Source organism: Oryzias latipes, chromosome 1 (assembly GCF_002234675.1).
Source record: "Oryzias latipes chromosome 1, ASM223467v1".
NCBI lineage: Eukaryota > Metazoa > Chordata > Actinopteri > Beloniformes > Adrianichthyidae > Oryzias > Oryzias latipes.
In genome coordinates, this window is record NC_019859.2 from 30,436,395 (window position 1) to 30,460,166 (window position 23,772).

A 23,772-nucleotide genomic window follows, 5' to 3' on the forward strand; every position below is an offset into this window, starting at 1 on the left:
AATTTCAAGTCTGACTTTACTTTGTCAGCTAGGAAGACAGTAGGGATAGGCTCTGTGATTTTATGAAACAGCAGAGTCTGGTACACACATTCGGTTTGTCATTCCCGACATTGTTCAAAAAGTGTTGATTTGGAACCAAAAATCACTTTTCAGTCACTTTTCACCATTTTTTAAATTGAATTAAGATACATTTTGATAGAAGTGCCTTCAGATAAACATGAAATATGTCTTTTAAGACATGTAAGTTGTGGGACTTTGGTTAAAAACATTATAATCATAATTCAAACAGCACAAGGAACTTTTTTTTGATTGTCATTTAGGGATTTTTTTAGAAGGTGAGATCCCTGCCAGGTTTACAAACAAAAATACAAGTCCTTGTAGGAGCGCAGAAGGTGGAAGGTGGGGGGTTAATGGGAACAATACAAAGACGTCATGGTGGTGCCAGACAACACAGGACACGTACTTACAGTGCAGGAAAAGGATGAGACTGGCATCACTGGAAGACCAAAGGCTGAATGCAGATGTTTTATGAGTGTAGTGACTGGGGAGGGGGAGTTCCTGAAATAAGGGCTTGTGGTTGAACTGGATCATTACGAAGCCTATGACTGGTTTTTAGCTCAACTATGAAACCAGAGACGAGAACTCAGTCAAACTCCAGCAGCAGCAGCAGTCATCGTCTCCATTCAGTGTCTTCTTTTCTTCATGTTTTGACTTTTTACTGTTTGTCGTCAAACTCTCTGCTGTACAAGGTAACAAGCAGCTGAGCAAATACAGCTATCAGGGTTTTAGGAAGATCCTACAAAATTTCCTGATTCTGAAATTGCCATTTTTTTATCCTCTCAAACTAAGGTATTTTTTCTGGTGTGTGTGTGCGTAAGTGAGATAATTGGAATGCCGCTTCCATCCTCTCAAAATGTCTTCTTATTCTGTGGAGCGGGCTGCCAAACACCGGTTCTTCCCTCTTTTTCAGCTACTCAAACTTCTTTGTCTTCCTGTGAATTTATGGGCACCTGCAGGCTGCTTGAGGATGCTGCAAACGAAGCTGCAGCCGTCAGTGAGCAACCTCCAACAGCAGCCGGGATTACGTGCACGTCTCATTTACATGCAGGCAGGCGCGTGCACAGTGGCGGACTTATTCCAGCACGGACAGTAGGAGAGGAGACGTTATACGTCCTAGCCTTACCGATGAATCCCTCCCTACTTCTTATTGCAAATGTTGCAGCTTTTGCGTGTTTTTCTTCCCACCAGCAGCAGTAGCAGTATTGCTCACCTGTGTTTTTGCAGTAACTAACATTCCCCTCGTACTGACAGTCGGATCCACAAAAGAAAACAAACCAAGCAGGGCTTTTCCTTTGCTGTCTCGCTGCAGCAACATGACAACTAAATTAAATCACTTCTCTTTCTGCCTGCCAGCCTCGTATCTCCCTCTTCCCTCCATGGTTCCCCTTCCCAATTTAACTCCTAACCTTGTTAGCCAAAAATGGTCCAATTTGATTTGATCAATACTTTGTCCTTGAGGCTTTGAATAGATTAGAAATTTTGTTAGTTTGGTGTTAACCACAAGAATGCAGAGTTAACCAAAGGGGCTGCATGTTAAAAAAAGTTGGGAATAAGTGATAGTTCAGCCTTCATCATGCATCAAATCCTCATCAGCTTCCTGTCAAAAGTGAATGATATCTTTGGAGATTGAGGCTCAAAGAGAGATGTTTATTTGGCCAGAGCAGCTGATGTGGTTGCTCCAACTGCAGGCAAATTACATCTGTAAGACTTGCTGTTGACATTAAGTATTTGGCACTGATCCCACTGGATTTATGTAATCAACCCATCCACGAAGGTTGCAGTGACAGGCTCTTGTGAAAAGGCATGTCCTCCAGTTTTCTTTCAGGAAATCACAAACAATACCAACATCGTATTTATTAAGCAGCTTTCTGTGAGCATGCAAACACCAACATGCATGATCTCCGGGTGAAGGACTCCTCAGATGTCAAAGCCAAGGAGGAAGGTTCAGAGTAGAGAAGCAGCTTCTGCTTGTCTACAGGTCAACCCTTGGAAACATAAAGAACCATTTTCAAAGACTTTGGCGACCATTTTCCCGTTGGGGGAAACTTTTCATAAGACAAAACCTAGCGCTACAGTAGTCACAGTACAGTTCCGACCATTGGAATCCTATCGAACCGGAAAACTGCAAGTCAGAGTTAGTTAGCAAATCAACTTTCAAGCGGACAGCATATTGATTGGGAAAGATCTAGGAAAACCTGCTTTGCTTACAGTGGTGAAAAGATAAGGCATTAACAATTTCTAAACACAAAAAAGCTAAGAAATGCTGAATTTGATCAAATATTGCCACATTTGATGAAGGGAACACGGTAAAAAAGCCAAAACACCTGAAGCTATATGCACAGCAGGGGAAGACTTGAGTACTGAGGCTTGTTTTGCAGTCTGTTTATGACGGAGTGGGCCATAAACCTTTGGTTATGCACCAGGGATCTGACATGAAGCCAAGAGTTAAAGCTTGGCTCAAACTAGAGCACGAAGACGAAGGTTCAAAGCCGAGTGGAAAATCCACAACACCTAATAAAAATTAGAAACTGCTTCTTCAGGCATCTGTGAGCAGGTTGTAGAGTACAGCTTTTATGTTTTAAGTTAGTGGCTTCATGGAGGCTCATAGCTCCTAATGACTTTGGCCTTTACCATGATGTTACTGGCATAAAAAAGCATGGGACGGACAAAGAGACTCCAGAGAGCTGGAAGGATTTCTGCCAATGTCGTTCTTTTTTCTGAGAAGCGCAACAAGACAAAACTTCCCCGTGAAGAGGTGAGACCCTGATAGTGTCAGACAAAAAAACGAAAGACAGACAGATCCACAAACCACAGGCGTGTTGCTGTTTTTATTCATTTAAAGAGAAGAGTTTCAACTGGCATGTTTTTATGCAAAGCTGGATTTTCAGATGCATTATATTTATTTCTGACAGGGCATATTATATTTTAATTTACATCATCTCAATACTATAGTAAAGTTTTAGCAAATTTAACTTCTTTATTGGATTTCAGAGATAACAGTAGCCATTTTAAAGACCTTATGTACAGCTGCATCCAACATCTGCTAGATTTTATTTGTGTTTACATGCTTAATGCAGGACAAACTTGCTGAGATGAAGGAAAATTCAGGTGCAACTTTTCTGGTTCTGATTAAATCTAAAAGTGCAGAATGTGGTGGAGCGATCGATCACTGATGGGAAGATCACAGGGGCAGTTCCCGCTCTGCCCGTGTTTTGGTGGCCTTGGTAGGGCTTTGCATGGCAGCTCTACCACCATCGGTGTGTGGATGCGAGTGTAAATGGGGGATGGGACTGTGACTGCAAAGCGCCTTCGGTCATAATGAATGAGGAAAAGTGCTATATAAATATGTGTACTCCATTGGGTCACTGACATCGGTGAGGTGTGTCATGCTGTCAGCGTTGTCAAGGAAACTTGTCCGGATCATCCGGGCTGAATCTCATTTCCAGCCCAAATGGTTCCTGCCAAATTTGATTTTCCAACCAGATGAAATCAGGATTTGTTAAAATCAGGTTTGGCCCCTTGTTCATTCTCAATGTAAAGTTTATAGCTGCAGGGGTGACAGCGCACTTCCAGTCCACAAGGACTGATGAGAAGGAGGCCATGCGGGTCAAGAGGAAAAGATCAGTGCTCCTGAATGTAAAATACATATATAAAATTAATTATATCTGTAAAATCTAATTAAAGAGAGCATACATCCTGTCAGGACTGTGATTGCTCTGCATGCAAACAAATGTAGATTTAAAAAATATCCAAATGAAATGTATTGCTGTAGTTTTTGAGTAATCCTCTCTGGATGTTTTCAAGAAGCAGACACCGTCTCTGAGACCTTTTCTAATGCAGTTTTACACAAAGCCTTTGGGAGTTAGCTTAGTGCTAATCACTTACAGGAGCAGAGCAGACGGAAACTCCTTAAAAGCTGGAAGTTATACCAGATGATGGAGGGGTAAAGCAGGGTGAGGACAGACGAGGAGAGAGCAGTTTGTAAGATGGATGGTGAGGGTAGGGGGATGATGAAGAGTGATGAATTTTGAGAGAAAACGACTTCTTTCTTTCTTTTTTTTCCTTGCTCCTTCTTCAGGTGCATTCTGCTCGAAAAACACCACAAAAGAGGGGTTAAGATGAAAAATTGGACAAAAAAGTTCAACTCTCTTCCACACTCACAACGAAGTGCTCATTAGTTCAGCTAGCTAGCATAGCGCACACTCTCAAAGCGCTTTGTGAAGTGTCTGGCCAATTATCAGTGTGCAGAGCAAACCAGTGAACCTTCTTAGCTGGCCACCAATTACTGTTCAATCTAATACAGCCCACAGCAAATTCCTCTCAGAACTGTCACTCACACACACGCACACATGGTCACGCACACACACTGAGAACGAACCGCAAGCAGTTTTAGTAAATAGTAGGAGCAGCCTGTCTAATACGAGGATGTGGGTCATTGGATGGGCCAAGATTTCCAAGTCTGTCTCAGAAAGAGAACACATGAGGCCCAAAAAGCCCGAGTGATGACAGGACCAAGGACCCAAAGGCTTTATTGAGGGAGAGCACTGCTCTCTGTGTGTCCTTAGCGATACACAACTCGTTCACTTCCATCTTGAGGCTGATTTTAAAGGGCCTGTACCATGCAAAACCAACTTTTTGAGGTTTTAAGTGTATTGTAATGTTCATTCCTCTAAAAAAAAATGACGCCAAAGCGGTATTTTGATCCGTTCACACATTTCTGAGTATTTCTCTAATAACCTGCGTTTTGAGCACCAGCCCCTCCCAATCCATGAAAACTAGCAGGTTCTCATTTTGTGATGTAGATAAGTGAAGAACAACCCTTCCAGGAAGAGTCTGTGCTGCCAGCACTGCCCTAAGGGGAACACAAACACACACTTTCTCCGTGGAGCTAGCAGTGATCCGCAAAAACGTGTTTATTTTACATGCACATACATCTTTGTAAATGTTTGGTTGTTTGTTTTTATGGGCGAAATGCGGACACCATGCCGAGGTCAGCTCTAGGTCGATATCATGAAATGGGCGGCACCCACTTGGAACGAAAGGTGGAGCCTCAGAGATTGAGTCGTCTTGCTTCCATGTTGGAAAATTGATGAAAAAGTATGATTCTAGTGGCGGCGTGCTTTACACCACTGCATCCGACGCTTTGCATTGCACTTGGTGATGTATAGCTTGGATGTAGGTGTTCGGCCAAGGAAAGCCATTCCATGAATCTGTGTACTGTAGTTGGGCTAATCAGAAGGCCACATTAAGTTTGGAGATCTGTAGCAATAGACTGTGCAGGAAGTCGGCGACCTCTTTGCATTATGCGCTTCATCATCCTCTGACTCCTCTCCGTCAGTTTACGTGGTCTACCACTTTGTGGCTGAGTTGTTGTTGTTCCCAAACTCTTCCATTTTGTTATGATAGAGCTGACAGTTGACTGTGGAGTATTTAGGAGTGAGGACATTTCTGTTTGGATCCACAGGTGGCCTCCTATGACAATGCTTGATTTTATACACCTGTGGCCAGGCCAAGTGATTAGGAAACCTGATTCTGATCATTTGGATGGGTGAACAAATACTTCTGGTAACATAGTGTGGCATAACCTCACAACAGAAAAAAGAAAACCTACATTGTGGCTCCATAACCTTTTCAAAGTGATTAGATCTACTGTCGTATCCAGAACAATAGTCCCACAGGTGCATTTCGTTGAATTTCTTTTCTTTTTATCCTAATCGAGCTGTAAGAATGGAAGAGGTGTGGCCGTTTGACCAATATTACGATTAATGTGGGTATTTTCTATCAAGTGACAGGAATGTTTGAACAAAGATCTCATGTTTGCCCGGGATTATGAACAGGAAGAAAAAAAATGGCTTTAAACAAACATAAAACAAGTATTGGATGAAATGACCACAGGGTTTGTCCATGTTCTTGTGGTCCCTGCTCCGGCCGTTTAAACAGCCTCTAGAGATACTGGTCTCAATGGGGCTCATTTTCTGAACGTGTCTCATTAGTGGTAAAAACAGATGTAGATTTAGTCTTCAAGCAGACACTTTAATCCAAAACAAATGAGTTACTATCAGAACCTTGTCTGCATCACGTTTCAGGTGACCGGCTGCTAGAAAAACATCTTAGCCACAGATGTTTCAAAGTGCACGAGAAGCTCCAGAAGAAGTCAGTATTGATCTTTTTTTTTTTTAATTAGCAGCTGTTCGGGCTAAGGGTGGTTAGTTACTTTCATCATTGTGGATCACAGAGCTGAAGTGCTCAGGTTGCCTACAGTAGCTGTACTTCTGGAAGGAGGGACTGCAAACCTGGATCAAGGCATTCAGGTAGGAATGCGATGTGGGTGTGACTGGAGCATGAGTTTAAAAGTTAGTCAAACACTGCACGGCTGATACATTAGAGTCACAGAATCCCCCTAAGATCCGTTCAAATCAGCCCTGCAGAAGTGATCCACTAAAGAGAGATTTGGATGTTTGTGGTTAGGAATGGTGAAAACCACATCATGACGCTTGTGGAACCTCAGGGATTGCTGGAATTGTTTAGTTTAAAAGCAGCCAAGGCGTGTGTCCGTTCATTGTTTTCTTTTTCTGGCAAAATCCAAAAGTCTTATGGCAATTTTGGTCAGAAGAATAATGGTGCCTTGTCCTCCCCCCTCCACCCCTCGGGGCCCCATTGGCATCACTTTTATGACTCTTATCTGTAGGAGGAGAACAGTAACAGTCACGGTATGTGGATAAAACTGTGGAAACTCTTTCACTGCAGTCAAACAATAAATGAAAGTGTGAATCAAATCTTTATTTCCTTTTGGCAAAACTGAGAAAGATCTTTGCTCCTCCTCTTCATTAATCTTTAAAACATAGTGTAATTTCTTCAGGAGGAAGAAAGTTTACCTTAATCCTTCCTGGTTTTTTTTATTATTTTTTTTATTTAAAGGGACCTGGTCCGATAATATGGAGGGTTGGATGCTTGGTTAGATCTATCTAAATGCAGTAAATGAAATCATCAAGGAGTTCATTTAAAGTAAAAACTTATTTTTTATTTTTATTTTAAAAATAATCGTTTTAAGACAAAGCCACATTTGAGACATTTATACGTCATATTTAATTTAAATAATTATTTGTGGAGTCCCCTGCAACAGACTGGTGACCTGTCCAGGATGTCCCCTGCCGTCGCCCACAAGTGGCCAGGATAGACTCTGGCAGCCCCGTGATCCCGAAAGGGAACAAACGGAAGAAGAATGAATTAATATTTTTGGAGTGGCTGTGCTGCAGAGGTAAATTGGTCAACCTCTCATCACAAGGTTGCTGGTTTGGTTTCACCATATGTGTCAAATTGTCCTTTAGCAAGGGACTAAACCCCACATTGTTATTGGTGGTCGGGTTGGTGCCTTACATGGCAGCTGTGCCCCCCGTGTGAATGTGTGCATGAGACAATGGGACAGTAGCCGCGGTTACATGGGCAAAATATCTTGATCGGATCAATGGTCGGGTAAAATTCAACCGTGCACATGGGATCAGAAAACCTGTTTCCGATTAGAACAAACGTTCACATGGGCCACACTCTCGGTCGAATAAATAATTTGGGCATGCGCAGTAGTGTTAAAAAATCCCGGAAGAGGACATGAGTCCCGTTGTAAACAAACTGCTGCCACATACATTTTATCCAGCAGCTCGGTAATACACGAGACTATCTTCCAAACATGCTTTTATTAATTTAATGAATATGATGAAGCGCCTGTTCGCTCATCGTTTTATTTTTAATCCGTGTGGTCAGTGCTTTTTTGTGGAAGAACGGAGCTGGAAGAAGCCAGTGTTAGGAGAGGCTAACACGCACTAACAACTTTTAGCCTATCTATGAACATAACATTTAATCCATGCGGGAAACGCTATAATCTGCATCTTGGCTGTACGTAAATATGTGGAAATAACCTCAGCCTCTATTTTGTCGGGACACAACTGGAAACACAAATCCACGTGATTGTTTGAACGGTTTCTTAGTACTAAGAGGCATTTCTGCTCTAAGCACACACACTGCCCCAATGCCGCTGTGTGAGCTGGCGGTCCGTGCTCGGCTCGGACGCAGCTCTCCTGAAGCCGGCAGCCGCTAACCCAGAGCGGGGGGACGGATCACAGTCCATCCAAGTCTCCCACACGTAACAAACAATAAAACGCACACGTAACAAAGCATCCTCCCCTCCCCTCAAACACACATTAATAAATCCGGCTGCTCTGCTCAGACTCTGAGATACTCGGTCCACTAGCACCCGGACACAGAGCTCGGGTGCTGGGTCACGAGGAACGAAACGCTCCTACCCGGCATCCCCCTCGAGGGGTGAAAGAGAGGGGAGAGCCAGCGGGGCGAGAGCGGAGCGGCGCTTTGCACGGGGCGTCCGCAGAGCTGGTCGGTCCCGTATGCACTCCAAAGCTTTCTCTGGAGCGAAACACCGTCCATTCATAACGTAAACCAGAGCAGTAGTGACACACGATCAGAATGAACCGTTTACATGCACAACGATTGGATAAACAATCGGTATAACCCACCCATCTCGATCGGAAAGAAATTTTGATCCGAACGAGTCTGATCGGGGCAGACTATTCCGAACGGCATTGTTTACATGACGCATTTTCCTTCCGATCAGGCATTCTTTCCGATTACTTTTGCAATGACTGTGATGCCTTAGTCAAATCTGCCCTTATGGGTGAATACAGGCTTATATGGGCAAAAAATGAGTCCATAGAGTGAAAATGTACTTTTTTTTTGACAATAACCCACACATCCTGTGATGCAGCATTAATGACTAAATCCTTACAATTACTGCAAATACAAACACTTCACATACATTTATCACACGCTTGACAATACTACACTCCATTTTCATGATGTCTCTGATGGTACGGTGATCTTTTCATTTCTTGTTTTAAAACACATTTTGTGGTTTGGTTAAATATAAAAATCTTTAAGGACACAAACTGCGCCAATTTTAGAGAAGTACCCACCCACGCTTCCTTTAATGTGTTGCTGCTCCTGTTTATGACCCCCCACGGGCACAGACAACCTTAAAAAAGCCAAAGGACACACATGTACTATACAAGTATACTATAATATAAGTATGATATATTAAAAGTATGATATATTAGAATTTTGTCATTTTCAGAATTCTATTGGCTTCTATTATTTAGATGTATGTATATTTTCTTTGTAAGTATAATGTCCTAATGTCAGTTTAGGATATTTCAGCAAAAATACAAAGTAAACTTCCTAGCGTCCACTTGCTATGATGGGAAACACGTGACAAGGACTTCATACCTTTCACGCCAATTAAAGGTATTTGAATAAATTACTGTCTCATCTGTGATTGAACATTTTTACGGCTTTCAAAAGCTTAAATCGAGACTTCTTCTGATATTTTTAAGTTCCTGCTTATTTAAATGCAGCATTTAAAGAGAAGATTTAAAGACAAACTTTCATGCAGAATATTCATCTGAATGTCTAAAACACATCAATCTTACAGTTGCACAGTAAAATTCTAGTATTTAAAAAAAATAATCAAAAAAGCTGCACAATTGTCAGACATGTGAAACAAGCAACTGTAAATTCAGATTTTTAGGAGAAACTGGCATTAAAATTTACATCTGACATTTTCACTGCTTTAAAACTGCAGTTCCACCAAATACAAAATTGGTTTAGACTTGACTAAAGAGAGAAAATCTCCGACCGTTAAAGAAGAAAGCAGTAAGATCAGACAGACTGGTCCCGCTTACCGAGGTGTTCCAAGAAAGACGAAATGCAAAGGAAAAAATGCATTTGTGCAATTTCAACAATCCATCCAATCCTTGACATTGGGGTTGTTGGTTTGAGGCTTCAGTGCAGCTGTGTGGCCTTAGAAAGGTTATTATAATTAAGCTGACTGGAAATTCCAAACCCCCAGCTGGCTTCTGAAAGACTGCTTTTTTGAGCTCATCATTTTATTTTGCCCACAGATTTTTTTCCATTGTTTACATGTTCCCACAGGTAAAGCTAACGTGAACATCCAGTGGGACGAGCACTCTGCCGAGAGCTTTCCATCAAACCCTGTGAGGATCGCGTTTGTCTTAGTCATTCACGGACGAGCCTCTCGCCAGTTTCAGCGCCTCTTCAAAGCCATCTACCACACCTCCCACTTCTATTACATACATGTTGACCAGGTGAGTCACGCAGTGGAGATGCTTCAAGTTTTAATCCACTGGAGGGCAAGTTTTCCTAAAGTAAATTGCTTTGATATATTTAAAGTCTCCTTTCAGTCATCATTTGATCTTACCTTTCAGAGATCCAACTACCTGCACAGGCAGGTCCAGATCATGGCCATGAAGTATCCCAACGTGAGGGTGACACCATGGCGCATGGCCACCATCTGGGGCGGGGCCAGTCTGCTGACCATGTATCTACGCAGCATGGCTGACCTGCTGGCAATGAGGGACTGGAGTTGGGATTTCTTCATCAATCTGAGCGCTGCTGATTACCCCATCAGGTAAGACAGACAGGAGGGTGTTCCAGTTATCAAGTCTTTCCCATGCCTGTCTCTCTGCAGTTATGTACAAAACACTTTTTCAAAGAAAACACATTACATAAGAACCAACAGGAATACAGCACACAGGTCGATTCCTGCTTTTTGTTAATGTTTTGTTTTTGCTGGGTTTTTATGGATGTAATGCGAAAAATTAAAGAGCTTGAGCATTTTATCCAAAACCAAAATGTCCGCTTTAAGCTCTCTCCAAGAGGAAGCAAGCAAAGGAAACAAAAACAGGTGGCGGTAGTAGTGATGAGAGAGCGGTCCATCTCACTTCTTTTAGCAAAGTGATCTAAAATAACCCCTGCAAAGGCAGCAGGAGAAAACAATCTACTAATTTGCTGTTTTTTAAGCCTTATTCACTTGCCCTTGTGGCAAGATATACTGTAGGCTGTCAGCAGGCAAACCTGTGCGGGGCACGTGAACCCCCCGCCCTGCATAAAACATCAAGGTCGGTGAGCTAGAAGAGCCAAAATGTTGATGCACATTTCTCTCCATGGGCATCCTGCAAGTGACTGGTTGTAGCAAACACATGCAGGGGGGAATTAAATGGGAAGTTAGGGAAGTGCAGGCGTAAAACATTTTTCTTTCTTTCGATCCCAAAAAATAAATAGAATAAAAATCCTGCTGATAGCAGAAGTATCCTGTTGGTGCTGGCTACTTAAGTGATGAGTGTGGGCTTCTTGCAGTTGCTGGCATGCAGTCTGACTGTTAGAAATTAGGAAATTGGACAATCAAAGTGTAGTTTGTGTGGGCCGTGCTTACCTATCACCTGCAAGCAGCATTTGTCAGTAAGGGACCAGTCCTCGTCCAACTAGCATGTGGCATTAGGGCACCGCCTTATGCTACAGTCACATATCCTGAAATGCCACCGTGCTACGACCGAAATGCAAGTTTTTTTTAGCAAATTCGGCAGAGGGCCACATGGCAGCATTTGCAATCGGGGGGGTGCAGTCGCATTTTTGCACGTCGCGAGATGCCTGGGGAGGTTTTAAAAAAAGCTAAAATTTTATGGTGACCGGACGATTTTTCTCTAAAAGTTGACATCTGTCAGTGGCTGCCCATTTCAAGGATGCGCGGCGACAGTCAGAATGGCCCGCACTTTAATCAGCCCTGGGCCAGCAGGCGGGTGGTGGTCAGTGACACCTGATATGGACGGCCACCGTCTGAAGACATTTACACGCTGTCCAAATAGAGCTGCTGCCTATTCTGCCTCCCCATCGCGCTTTGGCAGTTGTATTTGAGATCGCAGCCTTACCCGTACGCCATACATTAGACTTACAAATACATAACAATACACTTACCACAGACGCGACAATAGTACGTTCCATTTTCATGACCTCCTTGAAAAGGCTGTACAAGCCTCCAGGACACTCCTGTCCTACCCTTATGATGCAGCCACTCCTCTTTACGACCCTCCATGGGTCCGGACAAGCCAAAAACCCGCAGCACCCTAACGGGTCAACTCCTTTACTGGTGTGTGACTAAGGCTCTAGCCTAATAAAGTGAATGTTGTTCTCCTTCTTTTGCCTGCTTTGCTGTACAAAAGCCTGAAAACGGTCTAAAAAAGTCACAGTTTTTCTCAGATGTAGAATTCAGGGACCCCTTCAGTTCATTTACGCTGTATTCTAAGCATGACTGTTAACATTTTGTTTGTAAAACAACTGCAAATGTTGTTCAAAAATGTTATTGGGCACCAGATATGATTAATCATTAAGAAAATGCAGCATAAACAACAGTGTCCTGCTGTCCACCACTACAGAGAAACATAATCGGTGCTGCTCTGGGTCCTTTGGGTGTTAAATGCAGTCGCTCCCAACCAAACAGATCAATGATGCAGAACCTCTGCGATTCATTCAAACCTTCTCCAAGTGCCTGCTTGCTTGCACTCCATTGAGTTGGTTACACATTCAATTGATTGCAATTTAATTGCCCAGGGTCAATACCCATTGACTCTACAGGACTGCTGTAAACCATATGGTCCAAAAGTCGTCTCTCTGCTCAAAAACTTCCTATTTTAGAAAAAATCCTACAAACTTAATGGCAACCTGAAGTGAAGTGACGAAAAAAGCAGATGAAGTTTAAATTTCCGGATTGTTGGACATCTGCAGTTCTTCTGGGAGCCGTGGACCGTTTAGTTTTTTTTTTATGTAACTCCACAGAAGCCAATTAAAATTCTCTTATTAATGGCAGCGTTATCTCCTCTGCACAGCCAGATGTCCACCAGTTGAGTGAAGGAAAAGCTGAAGTAGCCACAGGGTGGAAGAGATCTGATGTTCTCACAGCTGGAGCTGACATGTTAAGAGCAAATATGGATTTGGCTTTATCCAGAGGCTTCCTTTATTTTGTTAGCTGTTTTACCACACCAGTGCTGCTGTCATGCGTGTCTGATTATGGTGTGCACAAACTTTTCCCGCATGTTAGACTTATTGTTTGATTAAAGGTAGCTGTGGTGCTGTGATGCACACATTTTCCCCACATTTTGCCTCCTCATTTGCATGAGGCTGATTTTTTTTACTTAAAAAAAAGCTGGCAGCGGTGGCTTCAAGCTCCATCTATGTAGGAGCGAAACGATTGATGGAGCCAAAGAGGGAGCCGAGAGGCAGAAATAACAGGGAGAGGCGAAGGAGCAAGAAGAGGCAGTCAGAGAAGGAAAATGAGAGAGAACTTTGTATTTTTGGATCCATGCAGTGTATGGAAATTGCACACTTATGCTAAGTTGTCTAAGTTGTGCATTTGCAAACACAGCTTGGACTGAAGTTTATGCAGCTCCTGTTTATAGCATTGAATTTGCAAATGTGGTCCTTTTGAAGTGTCAGGTCCAGAGTTCAAGCTTGAGCGAACAGATGTCTGCTAAGGTATCCTCAAGCAGCAAATCTGACAACATTCAGCTGTTTTTGAGTCGACGCTGCTTTTTCAGTTTAGGAACAGGTTCCAACTAAAGGAAACTCTAGACAGGAAGGAAGGCATCATCGGAAACTCTCTAGAAGAAGCAGCCGTCTCTCTGCATCTAGTTGTTTCTTTAATGACCTTTGAACCCAACTCTTGATAATTCCTCAAGATGTTGTCATTTTGTTCAAATTTTTTGAGGGCACTGCAGTGTTGCAGGCAAGAATGGGGGGGGGGGGGGGGGTCCTCTGCCCCGTACCGCCTAACTCTGGCGGTTGTTATCAGTGAGACAGGAGACAAGCATTATTTCCCGTCTAATTCCCCGATAATGTCCGTCTTGCCGCATGGATGGCTCTCAAAGGCAATCACAGAACCACTTAGACCAGCAGAGGATCTGTGTGTGGACGAGGGCCGGGGGGGTGGGGGGTTCCGCTTATCTGTGCGTGCATTTGAGTCCAGTGAGGCCAGGGGATGAGTTACATACGGGCTTTGTCAAAAAGCATAGGTCCATTCTTCAGCGTTCATGTGTCCTGCTTGTATTTTAGCCCTTTTTGTGTTTTGTAGAGTGTCTTTATAGACTGTAACTGCTGCTTTTCATGACATCTGTGCCTTGAGAGACAGAGACTGCCTGCAGGCACCTTTGCCTCTAATCTCCTCAATTTTGTCGGCAGTGTTGACCAAAAGGTTTGCCAGTCTGATTTAATTTTTTCCTCAAAAGCTGTTCTCTCCTCTCATCATGCCTGAGCTGACTGCTAAGCTTGGAAGTAAAACTCTGATGAACAGCCAGTTCTGTCCAGTCAGAGTGTCTTGACAGCGCGAGCTGAACTCGTCAGCCAGGACTTTGGATCAGAATCTTTGAAAACAGATATACGGAGCGGAACTGTCAGGCTGTGACACAAAGCAACGATGTAACAAGCAACCTGAATCATCAGGTTCCTGTGGGTGTGGGTGTGCATGTGTGACAGAGAAGCCAAAGGGCTAACAGTAAGCAAATGAGACCCAGCGGACTGGGTGACCACTCAGGTGGCAAATGTGGAGTTTGACATGATTTCCCATGGTCTGTGTGTGTCTGCAGCCAGGAGCGCCTGCGTGTCTGTGTGCTGCATTGTCAGTGTGCATGCAGGCGGCGTGTGTTAATGTGCGGGGGAGGTAGAGACAGAAGACTCCTCGCGTTTGTACAGCACATCAGTTAGGCTTTATGGCTCAGGACCTCCTAAGATAAGCCACCCAGGCTGTGAAATTGCTCCTTCAAGAGAAAACGACATTAATATGCGCCCGTCATTCCCCCCACTGATCCCTGAGTCTCACTCCTCTTTTAGAAAGACGAGCCAAGCCGTCATGAAAGGCTCCGCTGCAGATGAAATGTTGGAGCCATTGACTGGGGGCATAGCCCGCAGAGCAAAGCTTTTAGCCTGTCTAGTCTGAGCGTGAGGAAGCAGACATCTCCACAGTGGAACAGCATGCATGAAGTCATTCACCAGAATCACAGACAGCAGGATCTTTTGTATAATCCTTAATAGCTTCATCAGCCCAAAGGGTCTGCAGCACTGATACGAGGAGCAATAGATTAGTTTGTCATTTCAAGTTCCTTCATTTTTGCTTTTAAACTTTTAGTACTTCTCTGCACCATGTAAAGCCTCTCGACATGTAATAAAAATGTCTACAATGTATAGAAACATTTTAATGAAGCTTTACATTGGAGCACACAGGGTGTTGGCAAATGGCGTGCGCTCAACCCAGTTTGCAGGGGATTGTGCAGTCTAATGAGAGGCAGAGCTCGCTTGGTGCATCATCACGTTGAACAGAAAACACACAAAATACAGAGACATTGGCTATATCCAAATTCCCTCGCTACTCTTTAACACATTAAAAAACTGTAAAGTGCGGGACTATCTAGTGCCCTGGATTTAAAAGCAATTCATAACACCATGCTAACTACTTTTTTTTTAAATGGCCAATAAGACGTCATCAATTTTTACAAAGTAAAAACCTAAGAAATACGAGCATTTTACGACCACTATTTTTAAATCCACTGTGTTTTGAAGATTTGAACATTTTTATTATACATATGAGCTAAACTTTATCGAAATCCTAGAAATGTCGAAAAAAACAATTTTGCAACAACCGTCAGAAAACTGGGATTTCTTAAATTTAATATGAATGTAAATCCATCGTGTCTGCATCTTCATTATTTTGAGATTATGTGAAACATTCCAGAGTCAGTAGCCGCTTATTATTGGGACCGACTTGGTACGTGGAAACAACTGTCTCCATAAATCCATACGTCGAGGAAGACTGCTGGTTTTGTCTGTAAACAGCAGCTTTATGTATGTTTTTTTAAAGTTGGAGCTCTTCTTCAGTTTCCTCACTGGCTCTTTTCTCTCCAAAGGAACTTTCCAAACACGTCTTTTTGTTTTGCATTTGTTAACTTTAAGCTTTGCGCTTGTAACTTAGCTAGCGCTCCGAGCAAGCAGCCACTTTATGTCACACGACGCGGCAAGACAGGCGGATGCGGTGAACGGTATCCAGTAATTTTCCAAAATAAAACTTCCTCCTAAATCGGATAGTAAAAAAGTGGAAAGAATTGAAGTTAGTGTGTGCATTTTTTGTCCTGTTTGCGGCCCGGTACCAAGTGGCCCTCGGAGTGCGGACCAGTACTGGTTTATGGCCTGGGGGTTGAGGACCCCTGATTTAATGGGAACAGGCAGCACGTTGATAAACGACAAGTTGGGGACACCCAAAACGTCAAAAAGTGACATGGAGGGGGCCCCGAAAAAATGTCCATGATGAGTTGGGAGAGAGAATGTGTTGGTTGCAACGACAACAAGAGATTAGAGGCGGCCATTGTATTAGTTTTGCGTCAAATTCGGATCCGGGTCTGGGTGTACACGACCCAGCGTCTGGGTTTGGGTGCGTATCCGGATTGCGGTCCGCTAGTTAGTTATCCTTGATTTAAATCATACATAAATTGTGGACAAATATTTATTTGTCATTAGCATGCATCTCAGGATCCCTTGACCGCACATCCCTATAGTGTAAATGCAGGCATTCTTAAAATTAACTGAAGATAAAGTAGTGTCCTTGTTCACCAAAATGTTCACTAAAACCAAAAATAAGACATTTGGTGTCGGTTGATACAGCTTCTGACCTCATGTTCAGGGGCTTTGCACAGCTGTCAAATATAAAAATTGCAACAAAAAGTTTCAATTTCATTTATATAGCCCATTATTATAACAATAGTCTTCTCAATGGGCTTCGTACCTGTATTTGCATAACAAACATTGAATCATAAAGAACAAGAAGTCATAGAATTCAATAGATGAAGGGTAAACCAAACAGACTAGGCTAAACTTGGCATTCCTGCCCTTAGAGCCTCCTGATGAATGACAGAATGCATGACAGGAACATGGATGGTCAAAAGTAATAGTTAATTCTTGCTTAATTATAGATAAACTTACATTTATAAATTTAACTTTATTATAAAGTGTTTCCAAAACAGGCAGTGTTTAATGGAATCAAGAACAAATCTGCTCATCTTTTGGCGATTTACCCACCTATAAACCTTTAGTGAGAACTTCTAGACTACACAGTTAAATAGCTGTGTGACTGCTAAGTACAGAACTCCCAAAATGACTAATTGAAAGAGGTTTTTCATTGGTTTTTGTTTTACTGTGTGTGACGCATGTCTGAGTGATGCTGGATTCAGGGAGTTACAATGGAAGAAATGCTTGATCTGCTCATTGCTGCTGTTTGATCAGGTCTGGGTCGGTGACAAAGCCTTGGAAGGCTTTCATCTGCCAACTTTTCCTTGCAGTTGTCAAACTGGATTTTTATGTTTCTCTGATGGGCTAAATGAACCATCATGTCACATTTAAGAGAACACATGTATGAAAGCAGCTTTCTCTTCAAGGGAAGCATCAGAGTCACAGCAGTTCTCAATCCCAACACGTTCAGAGTCTTTCTAAAAGGCCTAAAACAGCACAAATAAAAGTACTTTACACTGTTCTTGGGGTCAATGAAACATATTAAAACAGAATATTTTAGGTTGTTGACTTAACTCTTATCTGCTGATTGTTGTCTTGTCTGTGATTTAAATCAAACACATCACCTATTCCAGCTGCAGGGTTTTATAGTCTATCCACACGACAGCTCTCCAGAAATCATTACACCTTTCATTTGTGCTGCTCAGTCACTCTCCTTTTCAGGCCAGATGTTGTTTCAGATGTTCTCATACCAAAGTGATTCATTGTTCTTCCATTCTAGGACTAATAACCAGCTGGTGGCCTTCCTGTCCAAATACAGAGACATGAACTTTATCAAGTCCCATGGCAGGGACAATGCACGGTAAGATGCAACATTCTGAACTTTATTTACCCCACACACACACACACACACACACACACACCGCAGCTCTCCTCTGCTTCCCTTCTCCGAGCATCTGCGCACAGACTGCATCACATTACAATTAGCTCCCATCTGGAACTTCATTAATTAACCTTGTTGGCGAGGTGAACTGGCGAGGTCACTGCCGGAACGCCTGTCGATGCTGACGCAACCCTTTCTGCACCCCCCCAGCATAAAGGAGCAGACATGTCTAACCCAGTCTGACTCAGCACCTAACCGAATGATGTCAGTGCATGAACATGCACACATACTTGGGGGAGAAATCAAAGGTTTGAACAATGACAGAGTCTTTCCAGCTCTGACCCAAATTACCAGAATCCAGCTCCATCTTAGATTCGATGATTTTACCTCCATCCTTCTGTAAACATCGACTGCTCTCACTGCTAAGTGGTTACAAGAGACGAAGCTTTCAGTTTTTGCAGCATCTTGCTAATATTTCACATTTTTCTGAACTTCAAGCAGAGAAAAATCACAATCTTGCATCTGGTCCCCAGCTCAACTACTCATTTTCTTACTGATTCATTCTATAAGAAATAAAGACATTTAGAAAAAAATGTCTCTTTTGCTGAAATCTTTAACAAAGTATAATATTAATTTTTATTCAAGGCATAAAAACAGTAGAAATACTTACAACTATAAAATGTAATATGAAGTAAATATGATCCAAACAGAATATTGTTACGACTGTATTTAAATTATTCCAATGAAATGTTTTCAATTGAGGAACAAGGTTTTGTTTATCTCCGTTTTTAGAACATAAATATGACAACTTTACAAGTGACAAAACTCCAGCAGGACTCAAACTGGACGTTTGGGAAAAATTAAGAGGTGGTGACATGTACAGAGTTTGACAAGAAGCAAAAGAAAGCAAAGGCTTAAAAAAAGCAGAGTGTGAAGATTGGTGACGGAAACCAGGCGTGATGTAAAGGGATAATGTAAAACAAAATCCATCAGAACAATATGAAAAAAAAAAAACGCTGCAACAAACACATACATCCATGAAGTTGTATTATATAAATGGATGTTTATTATAAAAACACACGGCAAAGCATTTTTGCAGCAGTTACAAAAATGTTATTTTTTCCTTTTCTACCTCATTTCTCTCATTTTCCAACTGAGCCTGTGGTGAGCTGATTTAGTTAAAAACAAAGCTGCTGTATTTCTATGATCCTAAAATTCATCTTCCTGTAGTAACATAACTACTCCAAGGGTATGAGGGCTTCAGAAAGACACAGAGAAAGACCTGAAATATTTTTACCTCAAAAGTTTCTGGAGTTTTATCTTAGATCAAAGAAGAATTAGCTTCAAAATAGAAATTGTCATTTGCTGTTCTTTGCTGAATCAGGGGGTGTGTGCGACACGTCGTAAACTTAAACAACCTTTTTCCAACAACATCATACAGAAATCCACATTATGTTGTTAAAATGTTTTTCGGGATGCAAATAAGTAAAAAAAAAATAAAAAAGATGAAAGTTGATACATATAATTCTGATCCCAGCATCCGTTTAGTAAATACCAGAACTTTCTATTGTCCTTCAAGTTTATCGACTGTTAGCACTTAGATTTCCTTACAATAGAGTCATACAAAAAGAGTCAATAGAATCACGTGAGGCTCTTCAGATTTCAGTTTACTGCTGCTTTCAAAATATCATTATATTTTCAAAAGATTTAACGTGAAGAGTTTCCTAAGCAAACACTTATAAAAGACCCCCCAAAAATAAACAGCATCACTTCATTGCATGCTGTAGAACTGCATTTCAACAGCAAGGAACAACAGCTTCTTCATGACAGGCTCAGCAGGAAAAGAGCTACTTCAAGAAAAATTAAAAACAAGAATCGGGCAGAAATGATTAAAGCAGCAGAACTTCATGAGAATCTATTGGGGTTCAGCAGGATGTGTTTTTTTTCCTCCAGGTTCATTCGGAAGCAGGGTCTGGATCGCCTTTTCTTTGAGTGCGACACCCACATGTGGCGGCTGGGAGACCGGAAAATCCCAGAAGGCATCTCTGTGGACGGAGGCTCCGACTGGTTCCTTCTCAACCGTATGTTTGTGGACTACGTCATTAACTCCAAGGACGATCTGGTCACCAGCATGAAGCGGTTTTATGCCTACACTTTACTTCCTGCTGAGGTAACTCACTCACAAGTGTCCACATCCATCCACATGAGGACATTGTAATGACTTCCACTAAGTTTGTCAGAGTAACCGGCTGATGGTTAACCCTTACACTAAAACCTGGAAGTAGCTTGTTGCCTCACAACGCAAAGTCCAAGTTCCTAAAAAACAGGCACATGCACTCATAGGGCCCTAGCGGTGCTCAGGCCCTATGAGTGCTGCCCTCAATGCCTCATAATAAAATGTTTTTTGGGGGGGCGCTCATGCGCCCTGGCCAACCGCCCACATTGCCCATAAGAAAAACCGCCACTGGTGGCCACTTTATTAGGGCCACCTTGCTAGTACCGGATTGGACTCCCTTTTGCCATGAGAACTTACTCAATCCTGGGTGGCATAGATTCAACAATGTCCTGGAAACATTCCTCAGATAGTTTGGTCCATTTTACATGGTAGCATCACGCAGTTGCTGCAGAATTGTCAGCTGAACATCCATGTCGCCAATCTCCCATTCCACCACATCTCAAAGGTAATCTGTTGGGTTGAGATCTGGTGACTGTGGAGACCATTCGAGTCCAGTGAACTCACTGTCATGTTCAAAGAACCCGTCTGAGAAGATTCCAGCTTTAAGACATGGCGCCTTATCCTGACGGCAGTAGCCATCAACGTTGCTACTACAGGACCCAAAGTGTGCCAAGGAAACATCCACCACACCATTACATCACCTCCTGTTGATGGATGGATCCATGCTTTCATGTCAATGACGCCAAATTCTGACCCTTTTAGAATATGAAAGTATGATCTTTTGGAAAAAAAACTTTTAGATCCTTTTGGGAGATTTTTGAATGAATTTTTCTCGTGGCTTCTTTCTGCAACATGAGTTTTGATTTTTTATTGAATTTTCTAAACAGCATATTTTTGATATGAGCGAAAAGCACAGAGTAAGGTCAATTTCCAGTACATTTGTTTTTGTATTTATGGAACCCTACATTCTTTTTCTGGTATTTTTGGTCTCTTTTTACATTTATGAAATTTACTATTTGTGTTTGCATTTAATATAATAAAAACGACAAATACATATTCGTTGTAAACAGTAACAGACAGTGAAATTGTATTGTTTCTGTTCTTTTCTTAAACAAAATCTAACTTAAATTATTTTGGTGTGTTTTATCAATCATTAAATTATAAATTATAATTCAGTGAGGACGTGCAGACATGTTTTTGTTGCTGTGAGACATGTAGAGGAAATCGCTGTTTTTTATGTTTCTGTTTTTAAACTGTCTTTTTTTTATCTTGGTGAGAAAATTGACTAAGTCGTGGCCTGTGAATCTCCTTGTTTCCTCATGCTGTCTTCCTCTCCATCCCTCGGCTCTCAGTCGTTCTTCCACACGGTGCTGGAGAACAGCGCTCACTGTGAGAGCATGGTAGACAACAACCTGCGCATCACAAACTGGAACCGTAAACTGGGCTGTAAGTGTCAGTACAAGCACATCGTGGACTGGTGCGGATGCTCGCCCAATGACTTCAAGCCGGCAGACTTCCCCCGCTTCCAGGTAAAAACGACTTCAGCTGCTGCTGAATTTGACATTTTCTTTTGATGACTTTGATGACAAGCTTTATAAAGAAAAGAAAAAAAAACTTTGAAAGTTATTGTGAAAAGAAAATGTAAACAGTTATTAAAACAATGAATCCCCATACTGGGTAAGGGTTAGTGGCTCACGAAGTGTGCATTATCGGAAAACTAAAACACACCGAGGAAGCCTGAACCATCCGACCAGAAGCGGAGGTCGGTTACTTCCGCAAAGTACGTTAATTCTGATAATGCACACCTCGAAGGCCATTAACCCACTTATACCACTTAAAAAAAAAACTCAATCAGTTTTAAGTACTTTATTCTTTTTACTTTTTCAATTTGGATGGCCTTTTTCACAAAAAGCGGACTATTTGTCATGCGGTGGTGCTGAGCCGGCAGCAACCTTGACTGCAGCAGCAAAGGAAGCCATTTCTACGCCGATCATTACAATGATCCAGATGATGAAGATAAAGTTTGTTTTGAAGAAGCCAGCGCAGTGATACAGAACATTTAATCTATGTGACCAGAACTTCTTTTTGAGGTGTGCGTTACCACTTTTTAATCCACACCCAGCAGCCAATCAAAATCGAGTATTCGCGGACCATGGTGTAAATATAATTTATCCAATGCAAACTTTTAGGTCGATGTAAAATAAAGGCATCATTGTGTGTGCTATCTGTTACACTGGTAGGTTAAAAGGTTTCATTAATGTCTCTTCCACGCAACCACTTTTTGAATATTAGAGCCTATCAGAACATTCGGGTTCATTAAACGCATTTTAGTTTCACAGATCCTGTATTCTTTAACTCATGCATGACAGAACTGATGCTGGGAACATTGTGTGCATTTGGTGCTGGTGTGTACCATCATTGGCCGGATAGGCTCTGGTGAAATCATTCCGACCTAACTAAGTTTTGATTTCTACTTGTTTGAATGCGCAGTCGGCTAAGAGTTACGTTTTGAATGGCAGCTTCCATCAACCACAGGTCTGCTCCTCGCAGTTAAACTGTTTTTGCGTCAGCCGAGAGAAAAGCACATTAATATCTGAGTTATGACTGTACAGCAGCTTTTTTTTCATGCCAGAGGATGACTGGTTTGCTTTAAGGCAATGTTTCAGATTCTCATAGCTTACTTACACCATAGTGCTGTAGAGTCAGCTGGAATGGGAGGAAATACCTAAAAAATGTCAGGCTTTGTTTGCAGAAACAAACCAAAGACAACTCACACAGTTCAAAGGCTTCATGGGTCCCATTCTTGAACAACTTTTGTTGGTAGTAGCCCTAAAATACTATCATAAAAAATAGCGCAATCAAATTTGTGAATAACCTTGAAAGCAGCCATTGCTCTGGACTCCCTTTTAACGCTTTAGTAGCGAATTAAAAAACAAAGTAAATAGTGATGTTGATTTACAACACAGCGACCAACCTAATTTAGAAACAACATCATATATTCTTTCTTATACTCAATAATCTCAGAGAAACAGAGATTTGGGCTTTTTTCTGTTTATTTTAATTAAAAAATATTAAAGTATGATTTTATTTAAAAAAAAGAAAACAGTTAAAATAGTAGATTTGAACTCTGCTATGTAAAATGATTATTAAAAAAAACATGGAGGAGGCCAAACGGGTTACCTTTATTCAAGATATTGGTCAAACACAGAAAAGTTCTCAGTTTTTTCCACATTTGCAGAGCAAACAATGGGCTTGAACTGAAGAACCAGCAGCAGCACATTATAAAAGAATTTCCCCTGAAGAGACGTACTGTCAAACTCATCATCCAGTGTGTTCGCCTAGCCTTCACAGTCAATATGTGCAAAATTATGTCACGATTAGAATGACCCTGGGAGGAAAATCGGCTGCAGCGGTAATTAGGTCCTTTCTGCCTTGGGTATGAGTGGGAGAGAAGGTCTGGCTTGACCTTTAAAATAAAGTAAAGCATTGGCATTGACTCCAAAGTGAGTTTATTTCACTGTCTGACTTTTAACATGCTCTTGAAGAAGTTAAAGTGGCTCAGCAAAGTGACTCCTAATATTCTACCACGGCTTATTATCACTTTAACTCATGCCGCTTTCGATCCTGCCCTTCATGCACCAGCCATCGCGCTGACCTCAGTCCCTCTGCCAAACCCATCTGTCTCCCTCAGTCTGGCAGTCTAGTGCCAACACAGCTCCCGTCAGTTCGTTGGCTCTGATGTTGAGCCTGG

The 23,772-nt window shown here is 42.0% G+C and overlaps 1 protein-coding gene across 1 annotated transcript in view; it reads left to right on the plus strand.

The window, feature by feature from the left end:
- The window catches only part of LOC100049390 (xylosyltransferase 1), a 116,297-nt gene that overhangs the window by 66,066 nt on the left and 26,459 nt on the right, over positions 1-23,772 (plus strand). The window contains exons 3-7 of the mRNA XM_004066196.4: positions 10,057-10,229; positions 10,350-10,552; positions 17,744-17,824; positions 19,799-20,015; positions 21,374-21,550. Of these exons, the coding sequence (XP_004066244.1) occupies positions 10,057-10,229; positions 10,350-10,552; positions 17,744-17,824; positions 19,799-20,015; positions 21,374-21,550 (851 nt within the window). The remainder of the gene's footprint in view (positions 1-10,056; positions 10,230-10,349; positions 10,553-17,743; positions 17,825-19,798; positions 20,016-21,373; positions 21,551-23,772) is intronic.